The 17,527-nt window shown below is 43.2% G+C and overlaps 1 protein-coding gene across 1 annotated transcript in view; it reads left to right on the top strand.

The window, feature by feature from the left end:
- The window catches only part of T265_11674 (hypothetical protein), a gene marked incomplete at both ends in the record, with an annotated part of 40,658 nt that extends 23,653 nt beyond the window's left edge, over positions 1 to 17,005 (top strand). Inside the window, one exon of the mRNA XM_009178387.1 lies at positions 16,718 to 17,005. Coding sequence (XP_009176651.1) covers positions 16,718 to 17,005 — 288 coding nt within the window. The remainder of the gene's footprint in view (positions 1 to 16,717) is intronic.
- Positions 17,006 to 17,527: the final 522 nt, after the last annotated feature.

Genomic DNA, 17,527 nt, shown 5'->3' with positions numbered 1-17,527 from the left:
TTTGAAAGCTTCAGCACATCAGAACTCTCAGCATGCATAACATCCCCTGATTCGATGCACCATACTGTCGATTATGAAATGTGCCTCGGAAATCCTATCTCCCGGTTTCCAACAGCCAGTTTACTTCGGATATTTTTTGGCATGTGCCGGCATACTACGTGATATATTCGTAAACAGAAATCGATCACCACTAGATAGAATCGCCTGGTTTGCCTAAATGTATACATATATGTAAGTTTTGGCAATTGTGGCTTGTGTCCACCGCCTTTTCCAAAGAAACATCACATTCACGGATGCAAATATATCGCCCCCAACTCTCTGGGTGTACATTGGTGCAGATTTCCGCATTGAAAACCATTTCATGCGGGCTTGAGAACCCCAATGAAAAGCCAAATAATTTCTTCTTCAAGCCGATAATTTTTCCATGTTTTAAAACCAGCGACATGGACAGACCTGTTCTTTGACGGATTTCTTTTATTTATGGATGATCAATTGTGGACTAATTGGCGGGGAAAATAGGTATCCATGACACATCTAATAGTCCTGTTCAGCTATCCTGCCCTGGTGTTGCTCACACAAATCGGTCAGAAGCAAAATTTATTTCAGCGTATAATCACTGGATTTTGTTCGAACATAGTTCGCAGTTGTAACCCAGTTCCGCAAATTAACGAATGACTAAATGTTCATGACCTTCTCGGAGAAAACGTACTCAATATAAGCTCCTTGCTGCCGAAACTCATAGCCTGACAAGTCTGCTTGACCTGATAGAGAGCATTATCACCGCGGAAGGTCAATACTCACTGAAACATTTGCAATTCAAATTTCGGCTTGATTGCCAGGGCGACAATCAGATGACCAATAACCTGTAAGGTAACCCGGGTTGGCACTGTCTTGCCATTTTTTCAGTGCACGTACCGGACAAACTAAATGCATTCTGCAGGTGCCCGTCCAATTTCCTTCAAAAGCTTCAATTTGCGCACCGGTATTCACTTACGTTCAACTGCCTTAACCTCACAAATGTACAGTTGAACATTATCTGCTAAAATTCAAAGTGGCAAAGTAGCAGTTTTAACATTAAAAAACAATAATAATAGTAATATTTCAGCGGCAGCACCGTTTCGGTATGCAGCCACCATATTCCCCGAGGGAATAACAGGTGCTGAGCAATCGCCGGATAGCCCAAGCCTGAACAGGATTAGCCGAGATGCCGAGGGTTGATTCGTAACACCGTCAGTAATTTCTGGACATAAGCACTAAAGTATCCTGAGCTCCCGAGCCAAATTGAACTTCCGGAAGGACGTTCCTACGGCGGAGCTGAAGAATAACCTTTTCCTTGTGAGAGAGTCATTACAAGCACGCGAGTGTCATCGGTTACCTACCGTATCTTGAAGCGTCTTAAACGTGGGTTATTTTCAAACAAGAATTGTAAACATCTGTGACAGTTGCGAGACGTTTTGGGGCCAAGAAAAAACCCAGTCAATTTTTATCACTTTACACAAAAATTTTCTATGTTCAAACCATGGTCTCATGAAATCTCGGATATGTAAATACGGGTTGGTCGTGGTTACTGCTCACCCAGATGTTGGTTCTTCGTGAGTATTTATTCGTCTAATTTTTGCCACCTTTCTGGAAGAGACTGCAAGTTTATACGAGAGAGCCTTGCCTCTGTACATGGGTTTATCCTTCTGAGAATTTGATAAGAGCCTGTGTTTGTTGCGCGGGGCATTGAACTATCAACTGAATCATTGTAAACTACTTACAATGTTTGAGTAGGTGAATAAGTGGATCAATTTGGGTATTCAGTTTCGCACTCCATCTAGTCTTCGAAGGTTTCCGTAAATACATCGGTGACTTCGGCGAGATAGGTTAACGCCATGCCTTTTATGTGATAATTGTTTCATATAGCATTGGGTCAATACAGCGCCGCTGAAGATTGGTACCCGCCATCGGTTTTGTGGCAGTTACTTTTGGAAAACATCATGTTGCAACGTGGCAACACAATAAAAACAAGCTTACTTGTGAAATCACACTCTTACTCGTTTATCATACTACACTTAATTTGACGCGATCTTTGCACCATTTGACGACATCGTCTCTCCTGCCGCATATGCTATACAGTGCTTCGGCAGTAAAACAATAGACAAAGTTCAGTGACTTGACAAACTGCGGTGACGAGGTGAATTACGAAACTTTGTGCGTATGGGCAAGTTTTTTTTGGTGACAGGACTTGTTCTAACCATAGTCTACATTTACGCTAACTGTAAAATACCGCGTAAAGGTAATTTTTGTTTCATTCCCTCATTCGCTTAGAGAATTCAAGGTTGAAAAGCTTGTCCTTCAAAACTATACTCATTCAATTGAAAATTTAATCATTTTTACTTCTCAGAACTAACTGCGTTCTCCGCTGAGATGGTATGAATCAGCATGAACGCGAACACATTCCAGTATAAGCGAAATCTTAAGCGTTTCAGAAGGGGTTGGTAAAAAGTCGGCAGTTTTTATTTGGGCAACGTTTCGCTTTTGACACTAAAGCCTCATCCTGCCAAGTGAGCAGGTCGCCAAATAGGCCGGATAATAAGACGGGCGGGGAAACAATCAGTGAGCTTCCTTCAGGTAGTCACACTGCATCAGTGTTGAGTGTGAAATAAGACTCTTGTGGGTCACCGTGGTTTTCAAAGTCTTACTTTGGTGGATTGGAGGAGTTTCAAATAAATTCTGATTGGGCTTGGTTCGTTAATCTTCCACTTCAGAGTGCTACAACTGATGAGTCACCTTGTTTGCCACTGGTAGATTTTCCTAGGTCTTTGTGGGGTTGTGAATGCTCTGACAAATTAGTTTGAGCGGGTGGGTTGAGGTCAAGTGGAATTCAGACGATGATTATTCTTCCCTCTGATGACCACACTTCAACACGCGTCAGCTCGGCTGATCGAAAACCGTCCTCCACATGCTTGCCAGTCCCACGCCTTCAATTCTGTTAACACTGGGATGCTTGGCGATTTCTACGTCTTTGGCTATCAGTCTCTGTGACGTGGGCCGTGGTCGCCGCCACCAAACCTCAACAATTTCTAAATGTATTTCGTGTTCCGTATCCGGTGCGTGTTCCGCAATTGCCGAGTCTCTCACTAACGCCTGATATTTATCTGCGTTTCTCGGCGGCCTGTTTATTTTTCTACTATGCTCTCCGATTCTGCTGCATAGTACCCAGTCATCTCTCCTTGGTGCAGTCTTTACACTTGGTTTTGTAGACACAGTCTCTGGTTCTGTTTGCCGGAATGCAATCGCCGAACGGCACCATTCCAGAGCGCAAATTGTTCCCTCTCTGGAAAGTTACTCTTATATAAGCCGTGTTTATGATTTCTACGAACGACCCCGGATGTCCCTGGTTTATATGGAATAACAACGGTCCCGATCGTTTTCCTGTTGCGTACCAACACTGGTATCAAAGCCCTTCGCAAAAGAGGCCGAAACAAGCTAGCCAGATATTAAATACCCCGAAGTTTGTTATTCACTTCAAATTTGGCTGCTGTCCCATCAGCTTTTTCCGTGAACAGGGCCCTTACACGCTCAAAAACTTATGAGGCCATGCTAGCGAATACCGATTTCGCATGGGCAGACGAGTGGTTCAAAACTGCCCCAGAGTCGGTTGGGTTCTCGTCCTTAGTTTCCCTCCGACCTTAGTTGTTATATAGTTGACCGAAATAGTGACATTGCGGCGAAACTCAGTGGTAATAAATTATCACCCACGGAATTGAACAATGGATACGGAAGCACACATTATGTGTAAAATTTTTCAAAACGATTATCATATAAATCCAAGCAAACGATAGACGAGCGAACGAACGAATATGACCAAGATGCATGACCATGTTTATTCTAAATTCAAAATCTCACCAAGAACAGGCCAGGGCACCCGAAAATGACTCTCGCGCGATACCAAAGATGACACGTGAGTGCATTTCACTCAGATAATTGTAAATGTCACTAAAAGCTTCCTGCATCATCATTAAAACATTGACGTTAACACACTGCCAAAATATCTTAGGTGGGTATGGAAATCCAGCTAAGGCTATCTGTTCGAATTCTTCGGCAAGTAAACATACCTGATCAAACAGTAACTCCCGCCACTTTGGTGGCGAAGCCACGTGCATTTTAATGTAAGCACTAGATTTCCCGTTGAGGGACTTTGAAATACCGACCAATAATCTGGCCAGTTCATGCGGTGGGGAACTTATTCCGTCTAATATCTGTCCCACTGGAACATTTGGTTTATGGATTTTTGGAAGGCCGCAAAGTCGAAAGGGGCTCAACCACTTCGTTCAATCACTCACTAGAGGAAGCCTCGATGATCGATGAGTGAACCGACAGTAAAGTTGGGCACTTGCCTCATGGCTCCCACAACCCAGCATCTAGGAGAAACCCGCGGATTGCCAAAGTCGGAGGAAGTTGATTGGTACGAGGCGGTATCTGGACAGTTCCAGGCGGAATGCATTACGATTCAACTGGTTAGTGCAACGCAATTGTAAATGACAATGTTGTGATACCGGTTGACAGTCATTCTTGGTATCGCATACATAACCAAAGAGATTAGCTCTCACCATGTTTGGACATATTGCCGCTCATCCTCCAATAACGGAAAACCACATTGCATGGTCACGTGTTGACCGCCTCCTCGAGTGATGGCTTCTGAAGAGCAAGTTTCGCAATTCAATCAAATTAGCCTTCCTGTGACATGTTAGTGAAGCCACTCCAAAGTGCAAATCCGAGAGTCACTGTTTAACAGATTCACCCTATTTGGGAATCGGCAGCTAGTCTGATTTGCACAGGAATTCGGTTTCGACGGGAGCCCCCAGAAAGGCGAAACGCGTCATCGGTTGTCTAAGAGTTTTCGGCAAATTTATCAGTAATGTATGAGGCCCAAACCACAGCGTATTGCGTACCTCGAAAATCACACCAACTGGAATACTTATCATGCTTGTGCCCCACATTCGGTTGAAGCGGACCATCACAAACAGGCAATTCAACTGGATTCATCTGAGTTTCCTGTCATAACCGAATTCATGTCCACACGAGCGAAGTTCTCAAAATCTGTTCAAGTTGGGTTCAAGTAGATTATGAGGTAGATGCAAACTCGGGGAACGATAACGGAGAATCACCAAACCGGTGATGAGCAAACGTGTGAGTAGTGTGACTTGAAGAATGAACATTGTCAACACTCACGCTCCCAGAGCCTAGCTACTTACTGGTGATTCATCAAACGTGATTTCGTCAGCTTGAATTTGATCAACATCTGGCTCATTGATTTCGGATGACTAAACGTTCTACTTGCTAGTATCCAGCGGCAAGTCTACGAAATATCTGCAATAGCCAGTTTGTAATTCATGTACCAGTGAATGTAGGGAAGCCCTTCGTCGCGCAGATGCTTATCACGAAACACCAATTGCACTTTTGCAGACAACTGGCCAGGAAACTAAAACCCTTTCATGCACCTTGTTTCAAAACGAACTATTATTATTGTTATCAATATTATACTTAAACGCATCTTCTCGAAATTCTCTGGATATTCAGTGACTATCAGGAAAATGTAAATGGGTGATACACGCCGTAACCAAAATTCCTGATCAACTAGAAGAGACAGATGTCGACCAGACATCACCATGAAGAGAAACGTGGCTTTGGTTGACTGTATGTACGCACGATAAGCTAGCAGCAACTTTGACACCAGCCGCCTCATTCGGCCACCTGCCACTCCTTGATCGTGGGATCAGATCAACCGTTTGGACGATATGTTGCCGTCCGTATTCGTCCCGTTCTCAGCTTCTGTAAGCAACTCCAGAGTTCGCAAGTGAGTGTAAGTTTGCCAATTTCGTGCAATTTGGTTTCAAGTAAAACCTACGTTTGACGGAAACTCGGAGACTGCGCCTACCTGATGAGCCCCAAGAAGGGCGAATCCGGTCGTGGGCTGTCGTCGAATTTTCAGCAACATTTTGAGTAGCGCATTGCAAATATACATGTTTGACGATATGTGCGATTCTCGTGAGACTGCAACGTGGTCAGTTTTGCCTCAGCCGATTCCCGTGCCAGATGCACCATGTGTTTCACACTCAACTGGCTATTCGCGGTTGCTAACCGCTCGAATCGGGTCGTCCCTGCTGTTAGACACTGGAGATATCATTGATTCATCCTCTAGATAGCTCGTCCGTTAGCGGTGAATCCAGAGAAGGATGGCTTTCCGGGAGCGCAGGATAATTGCAAAGGTGACTGAGATAATCAAATGATGAAGGAGAACAAGTACCGGAGAGCCTCATAGACGCGGTTGATACCGTACGTTCTCAGGTCACGTGTGACGCTTGAAACGGCCAACACACTTAACACGTCATGACATTCAGCGCGGTTCGCTTTTGACACAACAGCTTCATCAGGCCAATTGAGCAGGTCAACAAATCGGTCAGGCTATAAGAGAGGCTGGAAGCCAATCAGTAAGCATCCATCTGCTAGTGAAACTGGATCAGGGTTGAGTTTGAATGATTGCTAGTGTCGGTTATTGTGGTGGTCAAATTCCTAACTTGGTGGATTGGAGGAGTTTCAAATAAATTATAATTGGGTGTGTATCGTTTATGTTCCACTTCAGTGTGCCACTGGCAGAGGCGGTATCTAGTTACATTCAAGTGGTTAGTGCAATGGAATTCAAATGACAAAATTGTCGTACCGGTTGAGATTCTTTCTCTTCAACTCATGCAGGGAATTTGGGCAGCTTTCCAAAAATCAATCACACATGTAAAACCGAAGTACCGATCGAAAGTAAACATTCGGTACGACTGGACCTGAGCGTTATGGAAGGTTTTGTCATCGATCGAGAATTTAGGCAGTATTCGCCGAAATGCCGTTTGCCTGATAATTTTTAGGCAATCGGTCTATTAGTTGACAATCAGTGTTGTTTCATACAGGCTACCTGATTTCGGAGTGGATCAACGTTCTACTCGTTAGTTTCCAGAGGCATGTATACGGAATATCTGCAATATCCAGTTTGGAGTTTATGTAACAGTGAATTTAATGAAGCCTTTCGCCGCGTAGCATCTTATCAGAAAACAATTGCACTTTTGCGGACAATAGAACAGGAAGCTAAAAAACTTTCGTTCACCCTGTTTCCAAAGAAATATTCCGCTTCATATTATTTTCCTTTTCGAACGCGTTATCTGGAAATTCTCTCGATACTCGTTGACTATTAGACTGATGATTCCCGCTGTAACCTCAATTTCTGACCAACCAGAAGACGGGAATATTGACCGCACATCACCACAAACAGGGACTTGCCTTTGCTTGACCATTTGGAATCATGATAAGCTAAATCGGTAAATCCATTTCTCCGTTTGGGTCTGCCCCGATAACGCGATCACTAGCGTTCGTTCCAACAGTGAATATCTGTGCGACACTGGTCGGTTTGTGGGTCAGTTGCTGATCCAGTATCGGCGTTCTGACACGTTCAAAAGCCTCATGTGCTTCCCTGATCCACTCGGACTTCCGAGTATGTCCGAGCAAGTCCTACAGTGGAGCAGCTATCAATTGAAAATCCTCCACAAACCAACTGTAGTATACTGCTCATTCGGGAAGATGTCATAGAGACGGTTTGGAACTGGGAACAGCACAATCCTTGAGCTTTACCAGCTCTTCTGACCGTGAACTAACCACCCGTGGCCCACGTTATTCCAAATTAGTTTCACCGGGCTTTTGTTGAATGAACGGGTTGTAGCTGCCCCTTCGGTTTTTGAGATTATCGATTCCATCGAGCACTCCCGATATGTCACGGTGTTGGGCTTGCGTTGCCAATGCTGGAAACTATCCGTCAAACCAGAGTATCGGAAGACTACGGCGTTCACGGTTGAGGATTGCATATAATAATTTAAACGGATGCCGTTTGTTTTATCTGGGGCACGATTCATATCATCCAATGCCCATCTTAGATCAACCACGGATTCTGGGCTCTTGGCATAATGTGCTCCCAAGTTTATCTGTTCTTATATCTGGGCTGATCAGAGTATCGTGCTGCACAGACCTGTCGCACTGACGCAATCAGTGCATTGGCAATCCGTCGACATTCATTCAAAATCCCACGCGGCTCTTCCGGCTAGCGCACATTGTTTTCATTCGGCTTTGCTTCATTCTTGTGTCAGCGATACGCCTGCAAATGTATCAATCAATCACAGCATTCTCTTTCTTTCTATCTCGTTGTGTGTATGGTGGTCTGTGTCACTGCGCAACTTACTCGGGAAAAATGCAGTAATGAAATGTTCATTATATGCAAGTGGACGCGTACGAGGACATTGATTCTTCAAGTGGCGAGGTATGCAAAATTTGTAGCACCGGCCGGCTAGTGCATGCCTCTGTAGCTCCGTCTTTATGGGTGCAAGCTGTTCGTCAATTTAGTCCACTTTGTTCTTCAGGTCCTCCACTGTTGAATCGTCCCTGTTCTCCTGCGACGGCAACGTGGTCAATGTTGCCTGAGCCGATCTCCGTGCCAGATGCACCATATGTTCCACACTCAACTGGCCAGTTGGCGTTTCCAACCGCTTGAATCGGCTGGTTTCTGCTAGTAAACATTGGAGTTGTCATCGATTCTTCCTCCCGTGGGCTCGTCCGTTATGGGAGCATCAAAAGATGGCATGGCTTTCCGGGAGCGCAGGATAATTGCAAAGGTGACTGAGATAATCAAATGATGAAGGAGAACAAGTACCGGAGAGCCGACGCGGTTGGTTGATACCGTACGTTCTCAGGTCACGTGTGACGCTTGAAACGGCCAACACACTTAACACGTCATGACATTCAGCGCGGAGAAGGAGAGCAGAAAGAGTAAATTGAAGAAAGGTAGCAAACAACTGTCAGGCTGACTCGCTTAGAGATTTAAATAAACAAGCTTTCGATCGATCGTGAACGTACTGTTATTCATATCAACATCCAAGTAGCCCCCTACGTCATTTGTTCTAAACAGCGGTTGGTAAGAAGGAAAGAGAACTCCGCTGACTAGAGTGCTCTGATGAAACAGCCCAACCCAGGCTTATACAAAGTCGATATAGAGCCAGTTGCGACCTCTCACCTCATGATGAACATGATTGATAAATATTCATTGCTCTACTCATTATTCCCTTGTTTTAATATTCCAGATGGTGTACACAAACGTCAATTCGAATACATACGTGTTACCTTTTAGGCTGTGCTGAATTCTGGATTTCTAGTTCGTCTGGTTATACCGATATTCGTGCGGAACATAATTCTCACATTTTGGCGTCGCGATTCAAACAGTTCATCATGCCTGCCCAAACGGAACCATTAAATTTTAATTCAGCTGCGCGAAACGCAGACGATTATTCGGAACATTTTGACGTATGGTGTCTTACAAAATCTGGTATGCATGATAAGCAACCCACGACGTATTTTCTACATTTTGCTGGCAAGGAGGCATACACTGTGATAAAGAATCTGTTATATTCTGATTTCACAATCAATAGTTCCTACAATGCACCGACGGAAAATGTTTTGCAGCACTTCAACTTGGTTAACTTCGTAGCAGCCGGAAGATCTAGGTTCAATAACTTGACCCACGCACATTCTCAGTCAGGCCCAGTCTTCCTATGGTGATTGCGCTCTCCTTTTGGAGGCCCAATTTTTCAACTTTTCGGAACATATATGAGCGATATGAGGTAGCGATTCATGTATCGAAGACTGATGAAGCAGTGTTGTTAAGTTACTCTGAACGAACTTATCCTAGAATGCGAGTGACAAAAATTTCATACCTCGAACTTATTCTCGTGCCCCAAGTCAACCGATACGTCACTTCACAAATCGTAACTATAATCCGGTTTTTCGAAAATTTCGGATGTGTAAATAATGTGGACGACGAGCGAAGTGTTTTATCTGCGGTAAAACGGTACACGTTCAACATGTTTGAGAACCCAAAAAGTGTGCCCCTATACTTCTGATCCAAATAGTGACGTGATTGCATTCACTTTATTCCACAGTCGGATCTATATATATTCTACCCCAGTGTCGTGATATTGCCCACAGCTTTTGACTTTTACGTCATTATCAGACATTTTATCATCCCTAGTTGGTAGTTGTACTATCCCTGTGAGCTTGTCTGAATGTACCTCAATCTATTGTAATATTCTATATCCAACCCTGGGACTAGTGATTATTGGACTGAAAGTTTTGGAAACAAATATCACCTCGCTGACGTCCTTGAATGAGAATAAACACAAACAAATGATAATAATATGTTCTGAGTCCACAGGTGGCATCCAAATATCTAAGATGAGACCCGAAGTCAGACAAGGCACCGACGAAAAATGTTTTGCAGCACTTCAAATCGATTAACTTCGTAGCAGCCGGAAGATCTAGGTTCAATAACTTGACTCGCGCACATTCCCAGTCGGCTCGTGGTTTCGTATTGCAGCTGCAGGCACAGGCAACCTAATGTAACGGTGCTGCCCAATTCGCAGGCCAACTTTAGGATAGGCACATTGCCGCCATTCAACTGTATGGATTACAGCAGATGACGACACTTTGTCCAAATAAATATTTTCAAACCACTCGCTCAAAAATCGATCTTAAGAATGCCCATCTTCAGACCCCGCTGTAGGGGAACACCATCTGCGAAGAATATAAATTAAACATTCAGATGTTGTACCATGCCACTCAAACAGTTACGATTTTTGAGATACTTCCCAATTCTACACAGGAGTGAGCGAATTGTCAGGGTTGAGCCCGAACTCCGAACCCTCCTACCAGTAAGATCATGCCTTAACCACTGAGCTATCTCGAGCTCTCTGGAGAAAAATTCTCACCGCAATGGGCAGTTCTGCTAGTTGTACCATAACTATCGTTGTAAATCTAAAAAAATTGGGGGGTTAGACCGAGGTGCGTGATTCGCTTCTGTCGTTTTCGTAGCACGACTAGTCGGAACAAAACCTGATATGTTATTTTTCATGCGACATGCTCAATCTTATGTCTTCTATTGTGGGAAACAAAAGAAAACTTTTGCGTTTGTTAACCTGCAGCCCAGTGAACAAAACCCCCAATTCACATTTAGCTTGGCCCGGGAATTTCGTTTGGGTCAAATATGATGCTCCTGCATACGGTGTCCTAGACATCCCAGGAAGCGGCAACTTTTATGTGATTTATTCTTCGGACGCAAATAATACCACGAGTATTTCGCGCATTAATGAGCCAACTCGTCACTTGGTCACTGAAGTTAATTCTGGAACTTAGCTTGGTTTACAATCAGATGAATTTGTCCGTTATATAAGAAAGATTTCTTTGGGTCCTTTTGAGTCCTACGACAAGACGTAGTTAATGTGCGAATTAGAGTATTTTATCTATCAGAAAGATCCTTATCATAAACCTAACCCTAGGATGGTCGGAATCTAATGAGACCTTAAACCTCCACCAAAATGGGAATAGGAAAGCCGGCAAGCATCCAGGCCAGTCAATCATTAAATCAAATTGGCAAAAGCGTTCATGCACGCTACAGAAGCACTACCAAATGTGATTAGCGTTCATTTATCTCTCAGAAGCACAATGGATGTTGATAGGTGTTCACTAAACGCCCATCAGACTGCCTGTAATAATGCCACCAGCACGCACTCGCTTGTTTGGAATAAGGCTGTTGTGTACCATCTCCGGCACTGGGCACAGGAGTGGAAAAACCAGTAACAGTAACGTTCCTTTTATTTTACCTAAAGACGAGGTGTAGCTGAAGAGTACACCTGCTTTAATCGACCTCTTAATTCTGCGTGTAACCGAAGTAATCGGATTGCCATCTGTGTTGGGCCTTTAGCTTGATATCAGCCCCTGAATTTATTGTACGCTGCGGGATGACAGTGGATTGCCCGGATGAAACACCTACCTTACGATAGAAGGAAATGGTATGACTGCTGTTCTCATAAAGTTACAAAATAAAGGTTAGCGGGACGGGGAATTCATGCTTCTTGGCTTGCTTATCGTCGATTACTTGCGGTTAGAAGAACAATATGCCAACTAGCGAATGACGACGCATTTCGTGCTGGTGATATGTAGTGGCTGGCTTCCAATACAGGGGATGTTACCTGGCTCCAGACAGCGACTAATTCATTGCAGCGTAAGAGTGTTTTTATACCGTAGTCCACATTTCACATAAAACGGTCCGTTGCAGTCTGCGAGTTGACAGCTCCGGTCAACGGCAGTAGGTCTGTCCACTACGGAATTATTTTGTACGTTAGTCCCAAGACAGACATCCGTGCAACGTGCGAATCAACTGTCACACCGCATTTACTCGGTGGTGTTGATTCGTCTTTGATTTATTCGTCTGCGATTTTCTATCAATCTTGCTTTAATTGAACATCATATTATACGGCTATCAAATGAAGCCTAAAAATATGTGACCTGCCGTGATTTGCTGAAGGTTTTTCAAAATCCTATGGGTAGCAGGTCATTTCAAGAATATATGTACAGATTTGTTTAAGTATCAACCGAGTGAACAACTGGTCTGTTTTGTCGCCGGGCGTTTTATTGGTCAGTTCATAAGCAGCTATTCTTCCTCCCCTGGTAATCGGTCTGTCAATTGCGCCGATTTAAGTTCGCTGCTGCGCATCCGGCGTATCGAAAATTCCTTCCTTGGAGTACATGAATAATGACTATAGACTATATGCATCTGCCTTGCAGTCGATCCCTTACCGTCCCACGTGCATGAACATCGACCAGTCGATGGATCTAATACAACATAATCAGGGTGAAAATGTGTTAAGAGAACAACTGCCCGAAAAGGACAATTCCAAAGACTCCTTACCGGTTTGAGTGTAAGACAAACTCAGGCCTTCCCAACGACCTCATCTAAATATAAGAGTAAGTTTTAAAGAGCTGTATTGGAACATATTCAAAGTCGATGTGGCTAAGTTTGATGATGCATCTCTATAACGGCTAGAGTGATCACGAGAATGATTGAAACTTGAGCAGAGTGCTTGAGTCGACAGACGACACAAAGTTGTTCTAACTGTGTCGGCCGACTGGCCTATTTCTGTTCGTCTCGTGCATTTATCGTGCACTGGTTCGTCAGATATGTGATTCGTCTTGATGACTCCACAATTCCTTAGAATCCCGACGGTTTTACCTAAATGCTATTGCTTTTCACCTAATGATTTTGGACGGCTAGCTTGATGGAAAAACACAAACCATGTTTCGCGAAGATAGAAAAAGTCGATACGGAACAGCTGCAATTCATTTTGTTTTGGTACATTAGGCAAAAAAGTTGCGTGTGCGTTAGGAGCAAACGTTGTAGTGAACTGAAGTGAACTGAACTGAAATGAGACGAACTGAACTGAACTGAACTGAACTTGAATGAACTGAACTGAAGTGAACTGAACTGGACTGAACTGAACCGAACTCAACTCAACTCATCTCGACTCAACTCAACTAAATGAACTTAACTTACCTGAACTGAACTGAACTGAAGTGAACTAAACTGAAGTGAACTGAATTGACCACGGCGGCTTCATCCAGCCCCTGTCAATTTGGCATACGAACAATCTTACTCCATAACACTTTGGATTGCTTGAAATTGCGAATTACATACATCACTTTCCACCTTCCCCAGTTGCGGCTGGTGATAACGGACCATGACGGAAAATGGCTTACGAGATGTTGAACTAATGAACACCATGTTGCGGCATAAACGTCTAATTTCAGGAAAAGATAGAAAGTGATGATTATGTGAGCACCACATTTGCCCCGAAAGTTCATTGACTGGACTTTTAACTTAGAGTAATTTTTAGACAGTGGCATGATTTTTGTGACGCCGTGGGTGAATGCATTAGCTAGTAATGTATGCATATTTTTGCACACCCTTGATTCCGTGCACCACGAAGTCAACTTGCCTACTGAATTGTTAAGCAGTGCGTCGGGAATCGATCAAATACTGTCTTGAAACACATCAGCTCAGCCCTCTTGGATAGACTATTTACCGTCGGCTTATGGTGGGTTGTCACATCCACGACGATGTCAGGAAAATTCTCCTTGATGATGTGGCCAAGCTGAAAGAAGCGAGAAGTGTAGTTGTGAGAGGTTTGAGATAGACTATAAAAGATTTGTCGCACATCTGAACGAAAACTGTTGGATTTTTGGGTGGCTTCAAGGAACGGCCGCTAAAATGTTCGACTGATGGCGTCTACCTGGTCCCATGAATTCTCAATACTTATCATCCACCACACAAATAGTTTCTTACTTAAAACGATGTTTTATCGTCCATTCAGTTCCTTTGATGAGATCGACCGTATCAGAAGAATGAGAATACAAACCTAAAGTGCACAGTGCAGCTTTCACCAAGCGATTTCATGTTCTTCCTCTGTTGCGCCTGCATCAGTCGTCCAGAGTTTGAAAACAAAAGCAAGAGGGATTTCCATCTACAGCATTCGGCTGGAATCAAGAAAACATTTGAACAACACTTATCGTTATCAGGAGCACTGTCAATGCTGATTGGAAGAATTGACTTCATAGACTACTGACTATTGAGAAGAAACAATATAAAGTCACTCGGTTGCCGGGGAAGGCAAAGTACTGACGAAATTCATTTCTTCTGTACATCAGTTTTGAGTACGTAAAACATCACTAAACTTTTCATGAATTTCGCTGAATATCTGAAACGGTGCCTTATTTCTCATGTGTAGATTTATGCCATGACCACATCCAACCAAACTCGTTGATGAATCAACCATCCCATTGCAGAATTAGGTGGCAGCTTGAGTTAGGCAGGTGATAATTTCTGTGCTCTTTTCATGGGCAGTTATAAGCGCCATGTTCCGTCGGAGAGTGTAACATGAAATCGACGAAAAAATGCAATCGGCGAAACGCTTGTCAGCTACACTGACAGATTTCCGAAATCAGGTCTATAATCGTTGATCACGCTACAGGCATTAATCAGAAACTCGATGTGTTTGATCTGCGATTCGCTCGCGCGGCTGCGTTTAAGTAGATTATCCACTATTCATTAATGTACGCGCCCATCTATACATCTGTCTCTCCGTTTGACTGTTTATCTATCTATCTATCTATCTATCTCTCTATCTATCTATCTATCTATCTATCTATCCATCTATCTTTCTATCTCCCTACCTATCAATCTACCTATCTGTCGAGGTATCTATCCATCTACTCCATATAACAAACAGTGTCGATGTTGACTCGGATTTTGGAAGGCGTTTCTGTCACCGAAATGATTGTGTAAATTCGATTTGTAATCAATCCAACGTATTGCACTCTCCTTGGAAGGTGGAGTGCACCTTTGGTTCCTTGAACCTCTGATCGCCTAGAAGTGACTGTTCCAACACACAATTCTATCTATCTATCTATCTATCTATCTATCTATCTATCTATCTATCTATCTATCTATCTATCTATCTATCTATCTATCTATCTATCTATCTATCTATCTATCTATCTATCTATCTATCTATCTATCTATCTATCTATCTATCTATCTATCTATCTATCTATCTATCTATCTATCTATCTATCTATCTATCTATCTATCTATCTATCTATCTATCTATCTATCTATCTATCTATCTATCTATCTATCTATCTATCTATCTATCTATCTATCTATCTATCTATCTATCTATCTATCTATCTATCCATCTATCTATCTATTTATCTATCCATCTATCCCTCTAACTATCCATCTATTTATTGATTGAGATCATTGAGTCAGCTCTTAAATTGCAGCCTTCGTCCACATTATCTAGGATTGTAGGTGTCCATGACAGTGAAGTTGCAACCTATTAGACTGCCATTGGAATGTGAAGTGGTCACTTGTTTCCCTAAACTTCCAGTGTCATAACCAGTAAATGGTCCGATGGGTAATTTAAAATATCGATTATTGCGATGTACACTTACTGCTATGGCCTTATCATTCCGATGCACGAGCAGATCATAATGACCTGGGAATTTTCCAACTGGGGGAATTCCCGTAGCCTGAAATAAACAATAAACATACACCTATCAGTTGATTATCAACCATGATAACGTCTTGTTCCATAAAATGAAGAAGTAGCTCACCAAGCGACCGTAATTTTACACCTTGATAGTCACGTTAGTACTCACTAACTGATGCAACGATGCAGATTGGTAATGATTCCAGTCACCCTTCCGTATGTTATCTATGTGTCACTTGTAGAGATAGCATCCTGAATAATGGCAGCCAAAATGCGAACACAAATGACATCAGCATAAGGAACGACCTAATAGCGATTAGACTGGGCTCATTACAGAAACAACTAGAACATACAAAAGAGCTGTTTCCACCACGTGATTCTGGGCCGGTGGGGAGTGAAGCCTGTTGAATAAACAAAGATCTCCATACATCTGTTACAGACCGACGTAGTAACGACAAAAAGGCTATTGAATCCGAAACTATGTCGCTCAATAATAAACGGAAAGCATCATCGGGACTTAGTGTTATTTGCACTAACGTCACAGAGACTTGCGAAGCGTTATTACAAGCGAGACACAAGCGCAAACATGAGGAGTGGTTCACACTTTGCGCTAAAATGAAGTTAAAAACTATCGAACCAGCTTCTCCAACACGATTAAGTCGACCACCGAATTCGCCACATTACGGTAAGCCAAGACTTCTCAGAATTACCGTTAATACCGAGAAGGACCTAGAGAGCATTCTATTATCAGCATTCCAGCATAGGGGGAAGCTGAAAATGGCGAAAGGAATTTCGCTGATATACCGTGGTCAGAAAGATCGCACAAAAATACACCCCAACCTACAAACTCAACCAGCAAACATACAAATGACCGCAGTTTGATCATCTTGGGTGTTCCGGAACCCAACGAAACGTCAAATAAAGTAGCGCAAAACACGCACGACTACATGCAGTTGCAATGTCTATGCAGTACACTTGAACTTATAAACGTGGCCGTGGTTGATACTTTCCAAAATCACCAAAGTATATGGGTACCGGCCCCAGGCCCCTGAAACTCACACTACTTCGTGGTGATATGCTAAACTTAATCCAAACACAATGGCAACGTCAAAGGATCTTACTCCCTAGGGAGTTAAGGATGAGCACATCCATGCGGAACGGTATGCCCACAGAAGAGACCAAGATCAATGAAGATGAAGCCGTAGGAGTTTGTAAACCAGGTGAAACCTCCAAAAAACGACCGGCTGCCGACTCTGCCAGGGTCGGCACAATTATAACCGCCCAACCTGCACATTCTCTTGCGTACGGCCCAACACTGCTGTCAATAAACGCCATTAAATGCTTGACTAACAAGATTCCAGAATTATCTGAGTTGTGTGAAAAGCATTTGCCAAACTTGATTGCTAACGGCGAGACTTGGTTCCAGCTACACTTATCGGATAGCGAACTTGCCATTCCTGGAATGACGCTTGTTCGTCGGGATTGCATTACTCGGGGAGGTGGTGTAGCTATTTACCATAGCAGGCAACTATTGTGGAGAGAGCTAACTGATGAAGATTTGATGCTATCGGATA

Source organism: Opisthorchis viverrini (genome assembly GCF_000715545.1).
Source record: "Opisthorchis viverrini unplaced genomic scaffold opera_v5_547, whole genome shotgun sequence".
NCBI lineage: Eukaryota > Metazoa > Platyhelminthes > Trematoda > Opisthorchiida > Opisthorchiidae > Opisthorchis > Opisthorchis viverrini.
Note: the sequence above shows the minus strand (reverse complement) of the source record. Positions and strands in the feature narration are given on the sequence as shown.